Source organism: Sander vitreus, chromosome 21, assembly GCF_031162955.1.
Source record: "Sander vitreus isolate 19-12246 chromosome 21, sanVit1, whole genome shotgun sequence".
Lineage (NCBI taxonomy): Eukaryota > Metazoa > Chordata > Actinopteri > Perciformes > Percidae > Sander > Sander vitreus.
This window is the reverse complement of record NC_135875.1, coordinates 13,878,323-13,902,752: the sequence shown is the minus strand read 5'-3', so window position 1 is coordinate 13,902,752 and position 24,430 is coordinate 13,878,323. Positions and strand designations below refer to the sequence as shown.

At 38.5% G+C, this 24,430-nt stretch overlaps 1 protein-coding gene and 3 long non-coding RNA genes across 4 annotated transcripts; all 4 read right to left on the bottom strand.

Annotated features, from left to right (window-relative positions):
- Positions 1–490: 490 nt before the first annotated feature.
- On the bottom strand, positions 491–15,393 carry cmn (calymmin). Its single transcript, XM_078279962.1, has 38 exons — positions 15,387–15,393; positions 15,207–15,287; positions 15,040–15,090; positions 14,889–14,936; positions 14,763–14,807; positions 14,433–14,474; positions 14,291–14,332; positions 14,160–14,207; positions 13,364–13,417; positions 13,205–13,270; positions 12,899–12,955; positions 12,282–12,734; positions 11,049–11,312; positions 9,794–9,841; positions 9,350–9,403; positions 9,074–9,118; positions 8,915–8,965; positions 8,713–8,772; positions 8,493–8,546; positions 8,338–8,379; positions 8,174–8,224; positions 7,962–7,985; positions 7,820–7,870; positions 7,689–7,727; positions 7,197–7,253; positions 4,667–4,735; positions 4,047–4,115; positions 3,792–3,857; positions 3,573–3,629; positions 3,277–3,348; positions 3,087–3,158; positions 1,672–1,743; positions 1,501–1,572; positions 1,347–1,415; positions 1,197–1,250; positions 1,031–1,096; positions 904–942; positions 491–817 (listed from the first exon to the last, which is right to left on the bottom strand). Exons 1-38 carry the CDS (start codon positions 15,391–15,393, stop codon positions 504–506), a joined length of 2,925 nt encoding a protein of 974 aa, XP_078136088.1. The 3' UTR covers positions 491–503.
- A 2-nt stretch (positions 15,394–15,395) lies between these two features.
- On the bottom strand, positions 15,396–15,697 carry LOC144536440 (uncharacterized). The gene is made up of 3 exons (XR_013503749.1): positions 15,650–15,697; positions 15,502–15,564; positions 15,396–15,425 (listed from the first exon to the last, which is right to left on the bottom strand). It is a non-coding gene; the product is annotated as an uncharacterized LOC144536440 (long non-coding RNA).
- A 2,045-nt stretch (positions 15,698–17,742) lies between these two features.
- On the bottom strand, positions 17,743–18,373 carry LOC144536006 (uncharacterized). The gene is made up of 4 exons (XR_013503716.1): positions 18,335–18,373; positions 18,030–18,077; positions 17,876–17,926; positions 17,743–17,795 (listed from the first exon to the last, which is right to left on the bottom strand). It is a non-coding gene; the product is annotated as an uncharacterized LOC144536006 (long non-coding RNA).
- Positions 18,374–22,784: 4,411 nt separating this feature from the next.
- LOC144536277 (uncharacterized) lies at positions 22,785–23,280 on the bottom strand. Its single transcript, XR_013503735.1, has 3 exons — positions 23,225–23,280; positions 22,984–23,028; positions 22,785–22,872 (listed from the first exon to the last, which is right to left on the bottom strand). It is a non-coding gene; the product is annotated as an uncharacterized LOC144536277 (long non-coding RNA).
- Positions 23,281–24,430: the final 1,150 nt, after the last annotated feature.

Sequence of the window (24,430 nt, the reverse complement as noted above, 5' to 3'; positions counted from 1 at the left end):
TACAAACACAAAAATACCAGGAATTGTCAACAAACAAGAAAATAAAAATATACAATTAGGAAACATTCAAAATAATATACAACGCCAAAAAAAGATTATATTGTCGTTGTCTGCAGGGTTAACCTGTGTGGAGAAAGATGAGTGGGATGGTTGTACAGCAGTCAGCAAACTGAAAATGATAAACTTAGTTTGATTCTGTTCTTACCTTGGTAGCCACTATTCCCAAAGAAGCCATTCAAATCATATTTGCCGTTCTTTGCTCCTGAAGACAAAGAAAAGAATTCAAACGGTTATGGAAACGTTTTTAAATGACCTTTATGTAATATTACATATACTGGTGATTACATTTTATTTCAGAGTTTGGCATGTTGAACTTAAACAACTTTCTGAAAATGTAATGAGAAGATTGATACCACTTTTATACCGGCCTGTTAAATAAGAAGCTGAAAGGGCATAACGAATAGAAACGAGAAAACCGCTAGCCTGGCATGTGAAACCACTTGTCAAGTTGGACCTCTCCAGGACTTGCCTTGTGGGTGAAAATGCAGTTTGAGATGCTGCTGAATGTGAATCTGACGTGGCAGCTGCTGTTGATCAAGCAGTTCATCAGGTTGCTCCAGCACCTCAGCCACGCCCTGCATTTCTGTAGCAGGTGCGGAGTCAAGGGCGAGGCCAGCAGTGCCTGCGGGGTCGGGCAGATCCTCAACACCCGCTCCAGGCACCACATCAGGTGTGAAGGCTTCCACAGGCAGATCGGATGGGACAGCGGGGTAGGCCAGGGAGGAGCTGGGAGTAGGAGCTGCAGGAAATGCAACCACTAGGGAGGGAGCGAAAACTAAGATTTCAACGTTGTCTTTTTTGCCGTTGCATCATGTATGCAATTAATTCATTTCCTAGTTTTACCTTCTGGCTGCACTTGTCCGTTTATATAGCCCATATTTTCTGAAAATGACAAACAGTTAAACATTACCTGTAGTTGAGCCACAAGACACTACCATGCAGAAATACACACTATACAGTATATACTTACCATATCTATCAATGGACATCCCTTCGCCTTCGACTGCAATTGCTGGTGTCGGTACCTCTCCCTTCACTAAGAGGTCAGGAGAAAATAAACATAAGATAAGAGATTGGGGTCTGCAGTATATCTGTGCTGCAAATCTCTCAAAAAGAAACCTCTTTCCCTAACGCACCATTAGATGTTCCAGCTGAATCTGGCTCAAGAGGCAGGGGCTCATATGGTATGGCTGTTTAAGGCACACAAAAAAATATATATGAATGTACAATTTATTTGTACATTTCGAACCCAACTGCTCAGGTTAAAAGTAATAATGACAAAATACCATATTCTCCACCAGATCTGCCTTCAGATGCCGATTCAATGGGCTGCGACTGGTATGGTCCTTGGTTATCTGTTGAGAGATTGATGTGAAATCATTTAGTAAACATGTTTAAAATGAGTGGTATGGCAAGAACACATAAAAGAATGTAGAGTACCATATTTCCCAAAAGATTGTGCTTCACTCCCAAAACCAAGAGCTTGTGGTGCATAGGGAACTTCACCACCACCTTAGCAGTTTTCAACCACATTGAGACAACAAGTTAAACCAAAGAAATAAACAAACAAGCAACAATTAGAAGGTAGCTGTCATGTTTGCTGAATCTCACCGTATGTGCCTGTTAATTTTCCACTCTGTCCAAGTCCAAGAGGTTCAGGCTGATATGGTGACCCAGCCAGAGCTGGAAGAAAATATGAATGAAATCTTTATTTCGAACGATTAAAAGAAATATATATATACACAAAATGTATAAACAAATAAAATGTATAACAAAAAAACAAAACTTCAACATAATCGACCCGTTCGAAAAGGGATAGGTAGAAGCCCTAGGCTCATCAGGTCCTACACCCAGGCTTTACCACATCTAAATCACAGTCAAACTAGATAAAGTACTACTCCAATTTATGTCCTACTACTATATGATTAAACAAAACAATTTAATTAATAATTAAATGGCTTGAGTATGTCTGTCTAAAAGACTAACCTGCCTATGGTTTCATTGCTCTGACTGCAGTTTAGTTTTTTCATAATTCACATTTTCATGGACCAATCATTAAAATAAATTTTTTTTTATTTATTTTTTTTACACTTGGTTTTTGTACGCATCCATCCATTTTTTTTCATAATATATATATATATATATATATTTTAATTACTGAGCTTTAGAGGTGCTAGTAGGCACACCTCTAATAAATCGGGATCTCTCTGTATGTGTGTGTGTCCGTCTTTGAAATATCTCATGAACTACACTTGGCTTCCTGGGTACCCTATGAACTTGGGGTTTGGAATTTACGAGCAGCTTGGACAGCATTGGCTATTGTATGTTAATAAAATTAAATGGCCGCACAATAAAGGTTGAGGAAAAAAAGTTGAAAAAAACGCTGCCATAACACTGGCTCTTCCGTGTCTACCCTTCACAATAAAAGTCCAGCTTAAATTCACAGAGTCAGTATTTCGCTAAGAGCAAACTCAATAAAAAGGCATTTTTTGCCAACACTAGATATCAAACAAAAGCCAGACACTATCGTATTAAGTTGCTGTGAGCTGAAAATGTCCCACTTCCAAGCACACAGCAGAATATAACGCCATTTTGGACCGGGCAAAGAGAGCAGTCTTCCTCCTCCTCACTCAGACTCACCCTGGGTCCGGTTGTTGAAGTGTGCTGCTAACTTAGAACACTAATACCATTACCAGTGGCAAAATACCCCTGCTAATCAAATCCATACCTCAACATTAACCGTCAAGCCACTAAGCCTGTTTGGAAAATAACCTTTGCTTAAGTGATGAAAAAGACAACACTAAAATGTAGTCCTCTATCTCAACAACACACACACACACATTTCGGAGCCAACTGACTCTGTCCCATCGTTGATTTACGGAAAATTTTGCTGAGTGGCTCTCATAACAGACCGGATTGGGTGGCCCATGCAGCACGGCCATCAGTCCATGAGCAAATGTCTGGGATTACTCCACATTTTAACTGAGATTTTGGGAGTAAATTCTGAATCTGCAACGTTTTCTTACCATATTTGCCGGTAGATTTGGCTTCAGGGCTTAGTCCAGCTGGTTGAGCTTCATAAGGCATTCTTCCATAACCTGTAGACAAGATGGAGAAACAGAGGAAGAAGAGAAATAATATTAAAAAAAAGGTTACGGGATGAAGTGTGTGCCACAACTAATCACAACAAGAGATATCAAAAAGGGAATTATTCACCATATTGGCCGGCTGTATTTCCATTACTGGCGAGACCGAGAAGCTGCCCACCATTGGGGAACCCACCATATCCTGATCAGAGATAGAGGAAAACCAGCAAGAAGTCTCTTCACAGTCAAGTGTAGATTATGTTAATTTCATCAGCCTATCAATTTTGGGAATGGCTTTTAAGTGAAGACAACTATAAGCCACAACTGATGATCACACTGACCATATTGTGCGGCTAAACTAGAAAAGGTACTCATGGTACTGCACCTTATTTTGAAATATAACATACTGCTTTATAAATGACTCACCATATTTTCCAGATGATTTGCCATCACCAGCAGGCCCATAGGGGCTCCCACCATAACCTGGATAGAATAGAGACTTAGTGGGCTACAGTGACTTTGGTATAAACATTCAATCAAAACACATTACAAATTAATTAATTTGCAGTTTACATCAAGACGTACATGCAGTGTCCACATAAACAGACTGAAAAGAAAGCATACAATTACAACATACAGACATACCATACTTTCCTGCACCATTAGTCCCTGTACTGAAGGGCTGTCCACCAAATTGCAACCCACCAATGCCTAAATCAGAGTGAGCAGTGAGTGGGCAGAGAATAATGTTGGTTGGCACATGAATAATAAGATGTTTAAGAATTATATTAGAGTTCTGCACATCAAGGTGCTATAAACTCATACAGCCGTAAATAAAACTCCCTTTCCCTTCATGCTGCATTATAGTGGAGTGATAGATTACGACTAACAAGCACTTACCGTATTTCGTGTTTAATTGCTCTGCACCCATTCCCAGGGTCTGACTGCCAAAAGGCAAGCCACCCATTCCTGTAACATTGGAGAAAGTTTTGGTTCTGGTTTTTGGATTTAAATTTTTTTTCAGAAGTTAATGTCATGCTGTACATGCGTATGCTTTTCCCCCACTGAGTTTTTTTTGTTAAAGGTCCCATTTCATGCTCATTTTGAGGTTCATACTTGTATTTAGGGTTCTGACTAGAACATTTCTACATGCTTGAATGTTCAAAAAACACTTTATTTTCCTAATACTGTCTAAAAATAACTATTCACCCTCTGTCTGAAACGCTCCATTTTTTGTCTCTTATAGCCCCCCTCCTGAAAAAGCCCAGTCTGCTCTGATTGGCCATCTGCACTCTCGATGTCTCTGCACCATCATTGCCAGAGAATGACCGTTTCAGCACGATTCTTTCTACCTATGTATAGTATAGTTGTGACATCACAACCGTACAGAAGTCCTGACGGCTTGTTTAAAGGCAGTGTTTCTGAATACGGGCTGTATACATTTCTGTGGATTGAGCATTTGCATGTTTTTTGAACTATATACAATATGACCTTTAATAAAGAAATCAAGTTATACATACCACCATACATGCTGCCCAATTTTCCATTTGGACCGAGGTCAGCGGACTGAGGCTCATACTGGCTCATTCCTGCATGAGTACACAGAAAAATGTTTGTGTATTGGATCTATTGACTATAACATCTCAAGGGGAATATGCTGCTAACATGCACATAGAATTCAGACCAAGACCGTGTTGGAAATCAATAATCAGATTACTGAAGTGAATGCAAATACACAGATAGACCTACATACTGGACCTGAGATATTGACATGGTATGGCAACAAACTGTATGAGATAGAAAGCTCATCAATTGATGCTTTAGATCAGAGATCTTCAACAAGGGGTTCGCTAGGGAGCCCTCAGAGTCACTATAAATAGTATGAAAATATACATGAACATGAATCTAAAACAACACTGATGATAGGCTTACTGGCCTACAGGTAAGGTAGCCACTATGGTCATCCACAGATACAGTTAAGCTTAAGGAGTCACTGTGCCTTCCACATGTATGTTTGACATTAAAACATGACATGAATATGTAAATAGTAACTTGCAGTAGTATTGTAGGGCACCATACAAGGTATGTGTATAGCCTTTAGGCCACCCTACATGTTATTGTAGGCCCAGTTTAATATGCAACTCAATTTTATACAATACAGTGGTGTGAAAAAGTGTTTGCCCCCTTCCTCATTTCCTGTTCCTTTGCATGTTTGTCACACTTAAGTGTTTCGGAACATCAAACCAATTTAAACAAAAGTCAAGGACAACACAAGTAAACACAAAATGCAATTTGTAAATGAAGGTGTTAATTATTAAAGGTGAAAAAAAATCCAAACCATCATGGCCCTGTGTGAAAAAGTGATTGCCCCCTAAACCTAATAACTGGTTGGGCCACCCTTAGCAGCAACAACTGCAACCAAGCGTTTGCGATAACGTGCAATGAGGCTTTTACAGCGTCCTGGAGGAATTTTGGCCCACTCATCTTTGCAGAATTGTCCTAATTCAGTTACATTAGAGGGTTTTCGAGCATGAAAGGCCTTTTTAAGGTCATACCACAACATCTCAATAGGATTCAGGTCAGGACTTTGGCTAGGCCACTCCAAAGTCTTCATTTAGTTTTTCTTCAGCCATTCGGTGGTGGACTTGCTGGTGTGTTTAGGATCATTGTCCTGCTGCAGAACCCAAGTTCGTTTCAGCTTGAGTACACGAACAGATGGTCGGACATTCTCCTTCAGGATCTCTTGGTAGACAGCAGAATTCATAGTTCCTTTTATCACGGCAAGTCTTCCAGGTCCTGAAGCAGCAAAACAGCCCCAGACCATCACACTACCACCACCATATTTTACAGTTGGTATAATGTTCTTTTTATGAAATGCAGTGTTCCTTCTACGCCAGATATACTTGGACACACACCTTCCAAAGAGTTCCACTTTTGTCTCATCGGTCCACAGAATGTTGTCCCAAAAGTCTTGGGGATCATCAAGATGTGTTCTGGAGAAATTGAGACAAGCTTTGATGTTCTTTTTGCTCAGCAGTGGTTTTCTCCTTGGAACTCTGCCATGCAGGCCATTTTTTGCCCAGTCTTTTCCTGATGGTGGAGGCATGAACGCTGACCTTAACTGAGGCAAGTGAGGCCTGCAGTTCTTTGGACGTTGTTGTGGGGTCTTTTGTGACCTCTTGATGAGTCGTCGCTGCGCTCTTGGGGTAATTTTGGGCGGCCGGCCACTCCTGGGAAGGTTCACCACTGTTCCATGTCTTCGCCATTTGTGGATAATGGCTCTCACTGTGGTTCGCTGGATTCCCAAAGCTTTGGAAATGGCTTTATAACCCTTTCCAGACTGATAGATCTCAATTACTTTCTTTCTCAATTGTTCCTGAATTTCTTTGGGTCTCGGCATGATGTGTAGCTTTTAAGGATCTTCTGGTGGACCTTACTGTGTCAAGCAGCTCCTATTTAAGTGATGCCTTGATTGTGAACAGGTGTGGCAATAATCAGGCCTGGGTGTGGCTAGAGAAATTGAACTCAGGTGTGGACAACCACAGTTATAGTATGTTTTAACAAGGGGGGCAATCACTTTTTCACACAGGGCCATGATGGTTTGGATTTTTTTTCTCCTTTAATAATAAACACCTTCATTTACAAATTGCATTTTGTGTTTACTTGTGTTGTCCTTGACTTTTGTTTAAATTGGTTTGATGTTCCGAAACACTTAAGTGTGACAAACATGCAAAGGAACAGGAAATGAGGAAGGGGGCAAACACTTTTTCACACCACTGTATATGTAGTAGGGGGTCCCTGCTCGTATCTCTTTCAGGTTAGGGGGTCCTTAAAAAAGGTTGACGACCCCTGCTGTAGGAGCAAAAAAATAGATGGACATTCTTACTGATTCAAGCTCAAAATGTGTTGCATATCAGCATTTTGGATTTCAGCCACTGTTATGTTTGTTATTTTGTTGTTCTGTGTCTGTTTTTGACACACAACACAATCAGTTTTCACTGTGAATTATTCTGCTCACTCTTCATATTTTTATATGATGGCATGTCTTACCATCTAGTCCAGCAGGAACCCCTGGGGCTCCATTGTAAGGTATCTGTCTGGCACCACCTGTAGAATCAGCAGTTTATTGGACAAGAATGGATCATTTTCACTAGTTAGTTTTACTATCAATGTCTTGTTGATCTAATTTACTTCAACCTTATTGTAAGAGCCAATTAGTGCCCTTGGTATAAATAGGAACCAATCTTTGGTTCCTCAGGTGCAACTCGGAAAGCACAGTTTTTGACCACGCACACACACTCACCACTACACGGGCACACATACAAGCTGTAGTTTGTCTGGAAAACCAAAGATTTGATGGAAATAAAATGGAACCAATGGTTTTAACTGCAAATATGACTTTGATGCACTTTTTACCTTTTTGATCAATGGAAGTCCATTACTCTACCCGTGGAACAGCACCTCAGCGGCTTAAAGCATGGGCTTAGCCTCTACACTTGTATTTACCTTTAACTGTATCCTCACTTGCCACTCATATCATACCTGATTTTCCATTAGCAGTGGGTACACCTTGGCCAAAACCTGGAAAAAAACGTTTTACTTTTTAGAAATGTTTACTTTTGCTGTAATTCACACAAAATTAAATGAACTAAATTGCATATTATGGTACTTGCTTGCATAGTCAGGTTGTACACCAGTACTGTAGCCATCTCCATTTCCATACCCTGCGAAAAAAACATCAACTATCATAGTGCTCTGTACTTACACAATTATGCCGAGCTAAATGGCCTGCAATAACTACAGGAATGGACTTGCCTGCTTCACCCAGACCTGCATTTCCTGAGAAAAATTGCAGAATATAAGTAAACTATACAGATTTCATTTTAGAACAATTCAAAGACTGGTTTGGGGGGTGGGGAGGGGGGTACAAATTCAGCCTTAGTTCATAAAGCTTCTGTGGGCCTAACTTATCAGTTTACAAGCTAAATTAAAAGACAATGTTTAAAGCTTATTCTTTTAAAATGTACCTCCATCTGAATTTCCATTTCCAGCTCCAAGGTACGCTCCTTGCCCGTAACCTGAGAGTATACAGAACAATTAACACATAACAGTCCGCACTTTAAATTATAATTATTCCTTTGCCCTATGAAGTTGAACTGCTTTTAAAAAAAAAAAAAAAAAAAAACCTCACCAGGTTGCTTAGGTTTCCCTGCATAAGGATATCCAAGGCCTGCTGTACACATAAAACCAAAGAATTCACAAACATCTAAATTTCATTGGAAGTAAAAGAGGAAACCATAAAAATATCAACATTCACTGTATGTTTATATTGACAGAAAATATTACCAGGTCCATATCCATTGCTGAGTCCAGGGACAGTGTAGCCTCCTGCTCCATAACCTTTGGATAAACAAAACTTTGAGACATAAGCCTATATACCGTGGAAAAAGTAGAAGTACAGTAAATTAATTATTACTAGATTGCTTAAAATCATCAATTGTATTTTACTGGATGAATTTAAAACTTTAGACTTTGCTCTCACAGCTGTTATTAGCACACTCCTTACCTGGTTTTTTGCCTTTGGCTTGGCCTCCATTTGAATACCCACCTGCACTGGCACCGTGTCCTAAACAATGGCACAATTTCACTACTATAAGGCCTACAGTTATGATTAAATCTGTAGCAGGTTTCATTACCATCTGTAAAATGCTCCATTGTGAACATTTCATACACATGAATATTGAGAATGAAGAATAAAGTGGATTTACCGTTGGGTTTAACACCGTATCCGTTTGGAACACCGGATCCTGCTCCATAACCTCAAAACAAATGAAAGAATTTAATCAATAAATAATATAAACAGTATTCTTGTATCTATGCAAGATACACCCTTTATGCCATGACCTGAGTCACTTTTGTACTAATACCTTTTGTGTTTGTGCCAGTGGATGCTCCAGAACCTGCATTATAACCTTAAATGACAAAACTTAGTTATCATCATATGCTTCTGACTCGGTTATAAATGTGCTGCAGACAATCGGTGCGTTCATGTCAAGTTTCACCTCCCTCTAATATTTCATTGAATCAATTAAAAACTATCCAAATTCCTTTCAAATACATTGTGCATGCGGTAAAAGTAAAAATACACATTTCAGCATGCAAATGCTATTAGACCATTTGGGAATATAATACTCCCAGCTTACCAGGTCTTGGTATTTTCATCCATTGTCCATTTGGTACTCCTGATGGTCCACAGTCTAGAATACATACAGGAACAAGTATTACTAGCACAATTCTTCAATAAATTCACAAGATTTAAAAGTAAAAACAGATATGTTGGCTACAAACAGAGTCTACAACACCAACATCACCATGCCAACATGCTCACAATGGCAATGCTACATGTTAATGTTTACCATGTTCACCAGTTTGGTTGTGTGTGTGTGTTAGAATGCTCACAAAATGGCTAATTAGCAACACAACACAAAGTAAAGCTACTATTGGATACATTTAAAAATTGTGAGCTAATGATGGCGCTAAGGGACCACCAAAGTTGTTACACTTCATCCTGAGAGGGACATGAATGTCTGTGGGGACCTCAGCTCTCAGATTATTTATTGTTCAAAGAAAAAAAGAGAAATGTTTACCAGGTTTAGCTCCCTGTCCCTTGGAGATGGAAGCTCCTCCTCCGGTCTCTGAAAATCAGGAGGGACAAACTGATAGATCAGATCTACACACAGTCTCTCTATAGTATTACAGTTGCAACATCAGTAAACCACCATGTTAAAAGCAAGCAGTGGGTTCAACTTAAAAGTCACCTCATGCATCATGAATACACCAAATACACTTCATAAAGGATTAAGATAACCCATATCACAGGGACCAAACACAGTAACACACTTAACACATTTAGTCTCGAAAGGAACACTGGTTAATTCTCAACCTGCTCCACGTGTTAAAGGAATAGGTTGACATTTTGAGAAATATGCTTATTTGTTGTCTTGCTGAGAGTTAGAGGGGAAGATTGATACCACCCTCATGTCCGTAAAGTAAATATGACGCTACAGCCAGGAGACAGTTAGCTTAGCTTAGCATGAAGACTGGAAGCGGAGGGAAACGGCTAGTCTTGCTCTGTCCAAAAGGTAACAAAATCCATCTTCACGCACCACTAAAGCTCACTAACACTTGATATCTTCCATATTTGTTTAATCTGTACCCAAACTTTAAGTCTAAAAAGAACAAGTTGTGGTTTTACAGGCTAGGCTAACAGTTTCCTCATTTCCAGTCTTTGTACTAAGATAACCGTCTCCTAGCTCCAGCTTCATATTTAATGGACAGATTTGAGAGTGGTATAATCTTCTTATCAAACTCTCGGCAAGAAAGCAAACTACCGTATTTTCCCAAAACGTCTCTTTAAACGTTACATGTTGATTATTTAAATATGACAATGCTGGGTGAGGTTTTAAACAAAAAAACAGATAAACACATCTGAACACAAACGGTCATTTTCTGAGACAACTCTGAAGAGAGCATGCAACACAGAAACAAACAATTGTAATTACACAGAAATCTGTAGAGCTATAACAATTATAATCATAGTCACTGGCTAGGATACAAGTTAACACTTGGGATTTACCGCTTTGTACATGTCATACCTGCAAAATAAAATACAAATCACCTGAATGGGTCAATAATGTAGTGTGTAAATATTGATATTGAGAATGTTATAAGTCCCACTGAATCCTTGCCATTAAAACAACAAATCTTGCAGTGTAAGACAGTCATAACGTCCACAATTCTGCAACAGACCTTTGGACAAAGTTAGGAAAAACACAGGATTCAGTCAATATTTACACATGCAATACAACGGCTAGTAAACACCCAAATCAAGATTTGGTTTACCAGTTGCCCCAGTTTCTCCTGCAGAGAGACCTTTGACCCAGAGCCTGTCAGGTGCTGCTGCCTCTGGCTGACTTTTGATGTTTACTTCTTCTGGTGCGACCTCAGGCACACCCACAGCCAGTGTTTCTTCAGGGGTGATGCTCCCTGTACTTTTGGCTGCCACCGTTTCAGGAACAGCTTTAGTTTTCAGGGGTTTGGTGCATTCAGGGGCAGCATCCCCTTCACTTGTGCTGTGTACCCCCAAAAGAGCATCTGCCTCTGCAACTTTTTGCAGAGGCACAGCACTTCTAGTCACATAACGTGGAGGTCATACGTTTCATCAACTAACCTCTACATATTATTTTGCTAAATGTTTGAAAAGAATTACTGATAATGTCCCCATACAGTAGAATATGCACATCTGTAGAAAAACACTGTGTATAAAGCTAATCTACAAATTCAAAAGCAACATATTATAAAAACAATTTTTCACTCAGCAGATTTTGGAGACATTGCCACAAGCAACCAGAGTCAGATAATGTTTTCAAATGTTAAGTACACAATTCTAATTCAATAGTAGCCTACAGTGACATTCTGCTATTTTATTTCAGTGTTAAATTATTACAACAGTGCAAAACATGCTGGACAAAGCCAGATACAGAGTATACTGATACTCCGTGCATATGAAAGGTGCATGTATGTTGTTGCAAAAGTCCCTGAGAAACAAACCCACTATTATCAGATGCTTTTTTTTTTATCTTTTCACTACGACTTAAAACAAATAATTAAACTAAAAGTTAAACTTAAGGCCACAAGACTGTGACAACTATAAATCCATTGAGGAGTGTAGACTTCTACCATATAACTTCTAACCATAAAACTCAGTTGAGTGGCAGTTTTGTTATAATAAGTTGGAAAAATATAACTATATTGATTTGCTTTTTTATTACTGTGAAGATCAGGCCAAATTAATTAATGGTTTCAGGGGCGACAACAATTTTGCATTTACTATTTTTCTCATTTTTACCATTAAAATTAGTAAAAATAACTCAGAGATCATTTGTTTAATATAAAATAACAGTAGATCATCGTTTTGTGCCTCTTTAGGGGAACAATCAACTTAATCAATTAATGTCAATCCAAACATTTAATTATTTGATTTTAAAACATTACTTGAAAAATACTTCTAGTAACCATTGAAGTATTGTTTCCTGCCACAAAAGCCCTGTAAAGATTCAGATTTAGGGTACTTGCCTTGAGGGAGGACTGCTGCCGGCTCTAGTGCTGGGTTAGTCTGGGGAACCACTGGTGCAGGTCCAGATGTGGCTACCTTCCAACCCTTGCCCTCTGGGCCCATTGGTGCTGGTTCAGGTGTGGGTTCAGGTGCAGGCTTTGGGCCTTTGCCTTGAGGAATCGCTGGTGCCGGTTGTGGTGTGGCCTGAAGCATAACTGGTGTCTGTTTGTAGCTTTTTCCTTGTGGCACAGGTGAAGGCAGCTTTTGATATTTCCTTTGTGTCACCATAACAAGGATACCACTCGTCGGCTCGGGGGCAACAGGTGCTGCACCTTGAGTTATTGCTTGTGGAGGTGCAACAACCTCTGGTGTTGCACTCTGCTGCCCAGGAGAGAGAACTCCCCCTTTCAGGCCCTTTTCATTGGACCCACCTGCACCCAATGTACCCTTCCCATTTGGCATCATGCCATAGCCTAAAAACCAAACAGAGATATGTTGTCAAAAAAACTAATTTAAAATGGAAAAGATGGAACAATTATTTAGTGAAACGTCTACAGTGAAACTTAAAACTCAACTATACAGCAAAAGTGAAACATAATGTACGACACAAAACACATGCATGTACAGGAGCATTTACCAGAATTGGCTGCTTTAGCCAACTGTCCGTTAGGTACACCAGCAGGACCACCATAGCCTGTGGAACACAACATTTTAATAAAAAAAATTCCTGAATCAAATAAGCACTGCACACATTGTGAACACAAGACTTGCAGATCAATGCCAAAAGAAAAAGTCAAATTATGCTCAAAGTTTATATGCATCTTTTGTTTTAATAACGTCATTGTTCCCTTTCTTTCCTTTCACTAGTGTGATGACACAGCTGAGGTTCAGTTTGGATATCACAAACATTGCATGCGTTATGTATATTATGCAGAATATTTACCAGGGACGAGTGCTCCAACTCCTTTGGTAGTTTGTGGTTTTGAGCCTCCGCTTGGCCCTCCGTATCCTGCAAATGAGATTCAAGTAGATCAACTTTGACAAATTACATTCAGTCTATTAATAAATAGAATCAATTTGACATTTTATAGCTGGAACTCACCATTGGGTTTACTTCCATATCCACCTAGTGCAACACCATTCTTAACTCCATGACCTTGAGAAAAAAATATGACAAGAAGTAACGCTAGTAATTATGGAAGACCTAAAATACCTAGTTTAAAGCAAATCAAACAAAGAAATAAGGTGAAATACAACATATACCTGTTTATGTATGCATTTACTGTATCATAATCAAATGAAAAACAGATTAAAAAGGAGAACAATTTAGCCTTTAGCCTAGGTGTGTGTGTGTGTGTGTGTGTGTGTATATATATATATATATATATATATATATATATATATATATATATATATATATATATATATATATATATATATATATATATATATTTCAGTGTTGTCCAGCAGAGGGCAGCATAGACCTGCCAATACTAAATGCAAAGAACATGGAGTCCATTCATGTGCATGGAGGTGGTGCAGAGGACAATCAACTGTCCAATCACAGCTTGGAGGCAGAACCAGTTTTTAAAGATGAAAAGCTAAATAATTGTCCTTTTAACATACATTATTTTTCCAAATTTAATGACAGTAAAAGAATAGGTAACAATTAAATACATACAACAATGTGCATTGCATTTCACTTTATTACTTTGTTTGACTTGTAATGTAGGCAATGAAGTCTTCCATATTTATTAGTAGTAAACTACACATTACTGTAGAAATATGTTGTGTATTTTAACAGGTTGTCACCAACATAACATTACATAAATATACCATCCCAATGAAAAAGAAGGACATTCTTTTACATAAAGAACATCTATAAAACGATTAGTTACCATTGGGTTTAGCTCCATATCCCTTGGGAGCATCTCCATTTCCATAACCTATGATAAAAACAAATTATTACAAAACCATCCATATAATATATAAGCTTGTCCTTGTTTTTGTTTTTTTGGGTCACGTGTACCTGGTTGGGGTCTCAATGCATCTCCTCTGGTGGCTCCATATCCTGTAACACATTCATGAAAGCAAATTACTTTATATTCTGCCATCAAAATAAGTGTATTTTGAATCATAAACCGATTTGAAAAAGAAGGGACAGTCCTTACCGTTGGGTTTGGCCCCATACCTATTTGGAATATTGCCATAACCTAAAAAAATAAAAAAGAGTTATGCTGACAACTTTGTCTGTGCTTCACACAAAGATCCACAGATTCTCTCATTTGAACTAGTTATTTATTGTTTCTGAAAATTACGTTATTGCTTTGAATTACCTAAAAATTATATAAGTTATGTAACAACTTGGTGCAAGAGATGGATAATGGTTTAAATATTCTATTATATGTGGTTCCCCCTAGTGTCCATACCTCAAGGAAGGCAATACTGTACTTAGATCAAAAATAATCCCATATACAGTATGTAATTGACCCCACATTTACCTGGTTTTGCTGGCTTGGTAGCTCCACCACTGGGGTATCCATAACCTCAATAGATTCACAAACCGCAAGAATAATTAACCTCATACTGTAAATTAAATAATGATAATTTCTTGCATGTTGACTCACCATTTGGCACAGCTCCATTCCCATTAGGGGCTCTGGCTCCAGCATAACCTTAACATTTTACAACACAATTTTAGATTGTTTTAATATTAGAGGCTTTTCAAACGTTTTAGTGGACATGATATATTGTATTGGATATTAGCTCAAGGTTTACCATTGGGTCTTGCAGCTTGTCCATTGGGCACACCAGCTGCAGCACCATAGCCTGCAATTTTAGAAAAGGGTTCAGAGCACGAACATGTTATCCAAAAATACATAAAAATAATCACATTGTGTATATGTACATGTATAATTGTTATTTGACAGTAGGGATATTTCTACCTGGCTTCGGCCCCTTCATTCCTCCATTTCCATACCGAGGTCTCAGACCCAAACCAGCATTGCCATAAGCGCCATTGTAGCCTATAAATACATTAGACACATATATATTAACAAATCATTTATGTTTAATTCATCATCCCATGAGCGATGTCAATACGGACTGACTTATGTATGACCCACCTCCCATGGGTTGACCTCCATAACCATTACCGCCATATGCTGGAAGAAGAAATAAAGACATTGTTACATGTGTATTAAGTGGTGACCTCAGTACTGTGTCATGGCCTTCACTCACCTTGGTTCCTGGCAAGCTGAGGTACTCCCACACCTCTGGAGGCTCCCATCCCCATGCCTGGACCTTAAATCACAGAAAGAAACGTATCAAGTGTATCAAAGGGAATATTACCATTACCTGGAAAACAAGGCGGCAGAAGATGAGTTACCTGCCCCATAAAGTGGTCGTCCATATCCTTTCATAGGTTTACTTCCAGCTCCCCTCTGTCCTGTTAAATACAGAGACATGCTTAAGTTGTATAGGCCTGAACAAACTGATGAACACGTTTTGTGTCTGGAAAAAAAACAAAAACTACCACGCTGCCCATTTTAACGTAACCTCTTTCTTACCATTTGGTCTTGCCCCGTTGCCATTGGATGGGCCTGCTGCAGCTCCTTGACCTAAAGAACGATTATATTTAAAGATGTAATACTATTTACATTTTTCAACTTAAATATGTGTTTTAAAGTTCCGTTTTTGCAGGCATTACCATTGGTTTTAGCCCCATTTCCATTAGGTACACCAAATCCAGTACCATAGCCTGGCAAAAAGAGAATATTAATTAATCTACATACAGCACAGTATAGGAACTCACTGCAACATGTCGCTCACACTACAGTTCAAGACTAAAAATCATTTCACATTTAAGTTCAGTTTAAGTTAAAAATGTGTATGGTGCAGAAAGAGCCATATAATGCCAATAATGCTTTCTTACATGTGTTCAAACTATTAAATTGAAATCCTTTCAGATTTAGATGTGGCTTTGGATACTATTCACGGTCTAATTTTAATCAAGTGCCCCAAGCACATCACTGTCTGTGCACCAACATTAAGTTGATTTGACAGAATTCTTTCAAATTCTCTTTTAATTCCACAATGAATCTGACACCCACCCCACTCTTAATGTATGTATGCGTGTATGTGCTTTCATTGTACCATTAACAACCAATCAATATAACAATGCTGTAGGAGCTACCCTACCGTTGCCTTTTGTTCCATGCCCATTGTGTGCAGCAGCTGCAGCTCCATTACCTACAAATAAACACAAACAAATTCCCTCTACTCGTAATTTGACGTTAATAAGCAAACACTTCAAATACATGTCTTTATTAGAAGGCCACTCAGTTTGCCATGACTGGTTTTGACCATGTCCTTTTCTTACAGCTTCAGAAATTAAATTATAATTTTTTTTTTTTTTTTGCCGCTTATCATTTTGAGAAATTATTTGTTGGGGGTCTGGTAACCTATGATGAACATACAATTACTTTTTTATATTTTGGCAAATCAAGCACTTGCAGGCCTGTACTAGTCTGGTAGAGTTTATCTGACGTAAAATCATATTTCATTTGAAGCAGATAAATAAAAAAATAAAAAAATACATTGTTTTCCATGAAATAACATTATCATTTTTTACTGAGAATTATCAATGACCACACACCACTGGGTTGAGCTCCATTCCCACCTACAACACCAGCTGTAGCACCATAACCTAAAAGCCAGTAAGAGAAACCAACACTAAGACTCACTTGGAAATGTTGCACTAACTTTAAAATGACCTCAAACAGAACAAACATTTCCAGCATTAATGTACAGCAATGTGAATGCAGCAGACAGTCTGTCGTCATAAAATGATTGAAGCTGTGGACTTACCGTTCAAATGGCCCTTGTTTCCGTTTGGTGCTCTATAACCTGGAGATAAAAGAGACTGAGTTTAAATGCATCTCAGCATCTGCTACATGCTTTCTCAAATGACCATTTTTAGCACCCCATATTCTCGGGACCCCAGCAATTAGAGCTGTCAAGTAGTTACAGTTTGTCCATTTGAGTGTGGCATACTTTTAAACCATTTCCAACATGGAGTAAATCCTGAATAACTTATTGTATAACGTACAACATGTGAAGCAAGCCGTTTTTAGAATTTAACACACCATCACATCGAAAATACTAGAGCTGCAGAGGTTTATCGATTACTTGTCAACTTAATCAGCAACTATTTTGATAATCAATTCATCAGTTTGTCATTTTTTATGAAAAAATAAAAAAATTCTCTGATTCCAGCTTCTTTGTGATTATTTTCTAGTTTCATTACTTGGCTATGACAGTAAACTGAATATCTTAGAGTTGTGGACAAAACAAGACATTTGAGGACATAATCTTGGGCTTTGGAAAACACTGACTGACATTTTGACCAAACTAAATCGAGAAAATAATCGACGGATTTATTGACTATGAAAATAATCATTAGTTGCAGCCCTAGAAAATACCATTGCCTTTAGTTCCTTGTCCGCCGTATCCGCCAGCTTGCGCACCGTACCCTGCCACAAAGAAAATTGTAATTGAACAGCGTTGTTGCTGAGTGAGTGAGAGAGCGAGAGAGAGAAAATGTGTTTCATACCATTGCCTTTCATTTGTTGTCCATTGGTTGGGCCGGCTTGAACGCCATATCCTGCAACAAAGATCACAGTGCGACTATAGTTAATTCAGCACGTTAAATTAGAATTATTTGTAAACGAGATGCAAACTGGCGGAGAGAAGCATGTAACATCTACCATTAGATTTTGCACCATTTCCACTGGGTGAAACTGCTGGATTTCCTCCTAGATTAAAAAAAAATACATATAGATTGTGGGAAAAGTTAGTGGAAAACAGTGGATCTTAAAGTACTTTTTTGGAAAGTTAAAACACTGAGTAAAATGTGCTGCAGTACAGGGATTAGAAAAACAACTTTTAACATCCACTTTTTAAGCCTATGGGTTGAGTTTGTTGGTTTAGTGGTACAACAGAAGCTGAAAATCTGCATTCGCTGCCAAATCTTCCATTTCTTTGAAAGCTGAGGCCCACATTGGATTACCACCTTGTCCATTGGTTACACCAGCTGTTGCTCCATAGCCTTAAAAAGAAGATGGAAAAAAATTACCAAAAGTTTTTTTACAGAGTGATAAGTGATAGTATTTTGCTAAAATAGAATGAACACAGGTACATGGCTGAACTTACCTTTTGTCCTTCCTCCATTGGTCCCACCAGCAGCTGCCCCATAGCCTTAAATAGAAGAGATGTATGGTGAGAACAAGTTAGAATAAGCTCTAAATATGTGCTTGATGGTGTGGAAACACATTTACCATTATATTTAGCTTCATTTGCACTTGAAATATATACTGCTGGCCTATTGCTTGAGTGTAACATTGGAAAAATGTCTTTGTAAAATCATATCAATCTGTCATGCAGATGAATGTAACATGTAATCACTAACCTAAGCCTTTTGTTGGGTGAGTGAGTGAGTGTCTTATACCATTGCCTTTCATTTGTTGTCCATTGGTTGGGCCTGCTTGAATGCCATATCCTGCAACAAAGATCACAGTGTGACTATACTGTAGCAAAAATCATTAAGTTAAATTAGAATTATTTGAAAACAAGATGCAAACTGGCAGAGAGAAGCATGTAACATCTACCATTAGATTTTGCACCATTTCCACTGGGTAAAACTGCTGGATTTCCTCCTAGATTACAAAACAATGCATATAGATTGTGGGAAAAGTTAGTGGAAAACAGTGAATCTGAGTTTGAACAGTAAAATGTGCTGCATTACAGGGATTAGAAAAACAACTTTTAAAGAACCCCTATTACTTTTTTGGATTTTCCCCATCTTCGTGTGTAATATAGTGTTGTGTGTATGTAATAGATGTATATGTACAAAAAAAACATTTCACTCCAAATGGAGCTCTCTCTCCCACAGACAGCACTTTATCTCAATTGCCTGAAACACCTCACCCACATTCCTGTTTGAAATTCATCAATTAGTGATGTCACTGATTGAGAATGCCAGCCCATTTTTTTCATATGTGCTTCCCCCTAGGTGCTGCCTGAGCTAGCACAGCCCGCCCAGTAGCTTGTTTGAATTTGGTTGACCAATCACAACACAGTGGGACAGCTGACCAATTAGAGCAGACCGGGCTTTTCAGGAAGGCGGGCCAAGAGCTCAAACAGTGTTTCAGGCAGAGGAACTGCAGTAATGAGCAGTATGAGAAACATGTTTTTTGAACATCAAAGCACGTAAACCTATTCTTGTAGATCCAGAGAGTACAAATAGGATGCTTAAAGGAGTATAAGAGGGGCTCTTTAACATCCACTTAAGCCTATGGGTTTGTTTGTTAAAACACTGAGTAAATGTGCTGCAGTACAGGGATTAGAAAAACAACTTTTAACATCCACTTTTTAAGCCTATGGGTTGAGTTTGTTGGTTTAGTGGTACAACAGAAGCTGAAAATCTGCATTCGCTGCCAAATCTTCCATTTCTTTGAAAGCTGAGGCCCACATTGGATTACCACCTTGTCCATTGGTTACACCAGCTGTTGCTCCATAGCCTTAAAAAGATGGAAAAACATTACCAAAAGATCTAAAGTTTTTACAGAGTGATAAGTGATAGTATTTCGCTAAAATAGAATGAACACAGGTACATGGCTGAACTTACCTTTTGTCCTTCCTCCATCGGTCCCACCAGCAGCTGCCCCATAGCCTTAAATAGAAGAGATGTATGGTGAGAACAAGTTAGAATAAGCTCTAAATATGTGCTTGATGGTGTGGAAACACATTTACCATTATATTTAGCTTCATTTGCACTTGAAATATCTACTGTTGGCCTATTGCTTGAGTTTAACATTGTAAAGATGTCTTTGTAAAATCAGATCAATCTGTCATGCAGATGAATGTAACATTATGTAATCACTAACCTAAGCCTTTTGTTGGGTGGTTGAGTGAGTGAGTGAGTGAGTGTGTGTCCAAATTGAGAATGTGTGTCTTATACCATTGCCTTTCATTTGTTGTCCATTGGTTGGGCCTGCTTGAATGCCATATCCTGCAACAAAGATCACAGTGCGACTATACTGTAGCAAAAATCATTAAGTTAAATTAGAATTATTTGAAAACAAGATGCAAACTGGCAGAGAGAAGCATGTAACATCTACCATTAGATTTTGCACCATTTCCACTGGGTAAAACTGCTGGATTTCCTCCTAGATTACAAAACAATGCATATAGATTGTGGGAAAAGTTAGTGGAAAACAGTGAATCTGAGTTTGAACAGTAAAATGTGCTGCATTACAGGGATTAGAAAAACAACTTTTAAAGAACCCCTATTACTTTTTTGGATTTTCCCCATCTTCGTGTGTAATATAGTGTTGTGTGTATGTAATAGATGTATATGTACAAAAAAAACATTTCACTCCAAATGGAGCTCTCTCTCCCACAGACAGCACTTTATCTCAATTGCCTGAAACACCTCACCCACATTCCTGTTTGAAATTCATCAATTAGTGATGTCACTGATTGAGAATGCCAGCCCATTTTTTTTCATATGTGCTTCCCCCTAGGTGCTGCCTGAGCTAGCACAGCCCGCCCAGTAGCTTGTTTGAATTTGGTTGACCAATCACAACACAGTGGGACAGCTGACCAATTAGAGCAGACCGGGCTTTTCAGGAAGGCGGGCCAAGAGCTCAAACAGTGTTTCAGGCAGAGGAACTGCAGTAATGAGCAGTATGAGAAACATGTTTTTTTTGAACATCAAAGCACGTAAACCTATTCTTGTAGATCCAGAGAGTACAAATAGGATGCTTAAAGGAGTATAAGAGGGGCTCTTTAACATCCACTTAAGCCTATGGGTTTGTTTGTTAAAACACTGAGTAAATGTGCTGCAGTACAGGGATTAGAAAAACAACTTTTAACATCCACTTTTTAAGCCTATGGGTTGAGTTTGTTGGTTTAGTGGTACAACAGAAGCTGAAAATCTGCATTCGCTGCCAAATCTTCCATTTCTTTGAAAGCTGAGGCCCACATTGGATTACCACCTTGTCCATTGGTTACACCAGCTGTTGCTCCATAGCCTTAAAAAAGATGGAAAAAACATTACCAAAAGATCTAAAGTTTTTACAGAGTGATAAGTGATAGTATTTCGCTAAAATAGAATGAACACAGGTACATGGCTGAACTTACCTTTTGTCCTTCCTCCATCGGTCCCACCAGCAGCTGCCCCATAGCCTTAAATAGAAGAGATGTATGGTGAGAACAAGTTAGAATAAGCTCTAAATATGTGCTTGATGGTGTGGAAACACATTTACCATTATATTTAGCTTCATTTGCACTTGAAATATCTACTGTTGGCCTATTGCTTGAGTTTAACATTGTAAAGATGTCTTTGTAAAATCAGATCAATCTGTCATGCAGATGAATGTAACATTATGTAATCACTAACCCTAAGCCTTTTTGTTGGGTGGTTGAGTGAGTGAGTGAGTGAGTGTGTGTCCAAATTGAGAATGTGTGCTTATACCATTGCCTTTCATTTGTTGTCCATTGGTTGGGCCTGCTTGAATGCCATATCCTGCAACAAAGATCACAGTGCGACTATACTGTAGCAAAAATCATTAAGTTAAATTAGAATTATTTGAAAACAAGATGCAAACTGGCAGAGAGAAGCATGTAACATCTACCATTAGATTTTGCACCATTTCCACTGGGTAAAACTGCTGGATTTCCTCCTAGATTACAAAACAATGCATATAGATTGTGGGAAAAGTTAGTGGAAAACAGTGAATCTGAGTTTGAACAGTAAAATGTGCTGCAGTACAGGGATTAGAAAAACAACTTTTAAAGAACCCCTATTACTTTTTTGGATTTTCCCCATCTTCGTGTGTAATATAGTGTTTTGTGTATGTAATAGATGTATATGTACAAAAAAAACATTTCACTCCAAATGGAGCTCTCTCTCCCACAGACAGCACTTTATCTCAATTGCCTGAAACACCTCACCCACATTCCTGTTTGAAATTCATCAATTAGTGATGTCACTGATTGAGAATGCCAGCCCATTTTTTTCATATGTGCTTCCCCCTAGGTGCTGCCTGAGCTAGCACAGCCCGCCCAGTAGCTTGTTTGAATTTGGTTGACCAATCACAACACAGTGGGACAGCTGACCAATTAGAGCAGACCGGGCTTTTCAGGAAGGCGGGCCAAGAGCTCAAACAGTGTTTCAGGCAGAGGAGCTGCAGCAATGAGCAGTATGAGAAACATGTTTTTTGAACATCAAAGCACGTAAACCTATTCTTGTAGATCCAGAGAGTACAAATAGGATGCTGAAAAGGAGTATAAGAGGGGCTCTTTAACATCCACTTAAGCCTATGGGTTTGTTTGTTAAAACACTGAGTAAATGTGCTGCAGTACAGGGATTAGAAAAACAACTTTTAACATCCACTTTTTAAGCCTATGGGTTGAGTTTGTTGGTTTAGTGGTACAACAGAAGCTGAAAATTTGCATTCGCTGCCAAATCTTCCATTTCTTTGAAAGCTGAGGCCCACATTGGATTACCACCTTGTCCATTGGTTACACCAGCTGTTGCTCCATAGCCTTAAAAACAAGATGGAAAAACATTACCAAAAGATCTAAAGTTTTTTACAGAGTGATAAGTGATAGTATTTTGCTAAAATAGAATGAACACAGGTACATGGCTGAACTTACCTTTTGTCCTTCCTCCATTGGTCCCACCAGCAGCTGCCCCATAGCCTTAAATAGAAGAGATGTATGGGAGAACAAGTTAGAATAAGCTCTAAATATGTGCTTGATGGTGTGGAAACACATTTACCATTATATTTAGCTTCATTTTCACTTGAAATATCTACTGTTGGCCTATTGCTTGAGTGTAACATTGGAAAAATGTCTTTGTAAAATCAGTCATGCAGATTTATGTAACATCACTAACCTAAGCCTTTTGTTGGGTATCCGCCATATCCATTTTGTGCACCCAATGCCTGACCCACACCTTTAAAAAAAAAAAAAAGAAAAAAAAAGAAAGAAAATTATATATATAAAAAACACATTCTCAGGGACATTAGAATTAATGGCTGGACAAATCTGCTGTTAATTTACCTTTTGATGGCATCAGCATTAGTCCGCCACCATTCGGAGGTTTCTTTCCTAGAATAAACATGACAGCTGAGAACAAAAGCTTCAGCTTGTGTGAAAAATCCCACAAACACAATCATTTTCATGTTTAATGAAGACAAAACTGTACACTGTGTTTTGAATGTACCATTATGTTGTGGCCCCTGTCCATTGGATACTCCAGATGCAGTACCATAACCTTAAACAAAGCACACTCAATATGTTAAACTACTGTAACATTACTATTACATAAAGAAAAAACATTTTGCTTTGCAACATCCATTGGGTGTATCAATCCTTACTACACAGGGCAGAAATTAAGCCTGAATATTAGCAACAAATACTTTCATACAAAGGGGACAAAGCAAAATGTCAGCAAAAAGGAGATGAAAAGCCTTGATACTCAATTTGTCCAGGGACTTTAACTGAATTATAAGGAGGAGGTCAAAAATTGTATGTTTTTTTTTTTTTTTTCATCACAGATGTATATTTTATCATTATTTTATTGTGTGGAGCAAAAATATTAAGGTGCAGCCACAGAGATGCCACCTGCATGTACCCGGTTCATTGGTTCAGTGACATTAATAACTTTAAGATTATATTCGGTCGGAAATTTAGCAATTTAAAACTCCACTTCTAATGTGTGCAGTGATGGCTATAGTAAAAAAAAAAAAAAAAGCCTTTGCCTCTCTTCCCCAAAATTGATAGACATATTGTATCAATGCAGAGAGATATATTTGAGATATTGGGGGGAGGGTGTTGCATTTTCTTTCCAATTCAAGAGAAGAGTTAATAGAAAATAGTAATAGTGCTCTGAAGGGCCCTGCTGTTTTAAAAAGTGAAAACAGGTTCAGCCCCTCTCCCCACCCCACTCACTTTCATACGCTCCCAAAATTAGAATTACACACTCCACTTATAAAAAAAAAAAAAAAAAAAATCCAGTCTCTGGTTGAGTCAGTAGTGATGAACATTTTTGGGAAGTAGCAAGTCTCGACTCTACAGATGTCAATGGAGTGACTGTGTA

Bases quoted from the DNA above. Each gene is read 5' to 3' on its own strand.
- cmn (XM_078279962.1), bottom strand. The intron at 1,573-1,671 runs GTGAGATTCAGC...AAAACTGCTAAG, and splicing joins AAAATTAACAGGCACATACG to GTGGTGGTGAAGTTCCCTAT. The intron at 1,251-1,346 runs GTATTTTGTCAT...TGCCTTAAACAG, and splicing joins CAGATCTGGTGGAGAATATG to CCATACCATATGAGCCCCTG.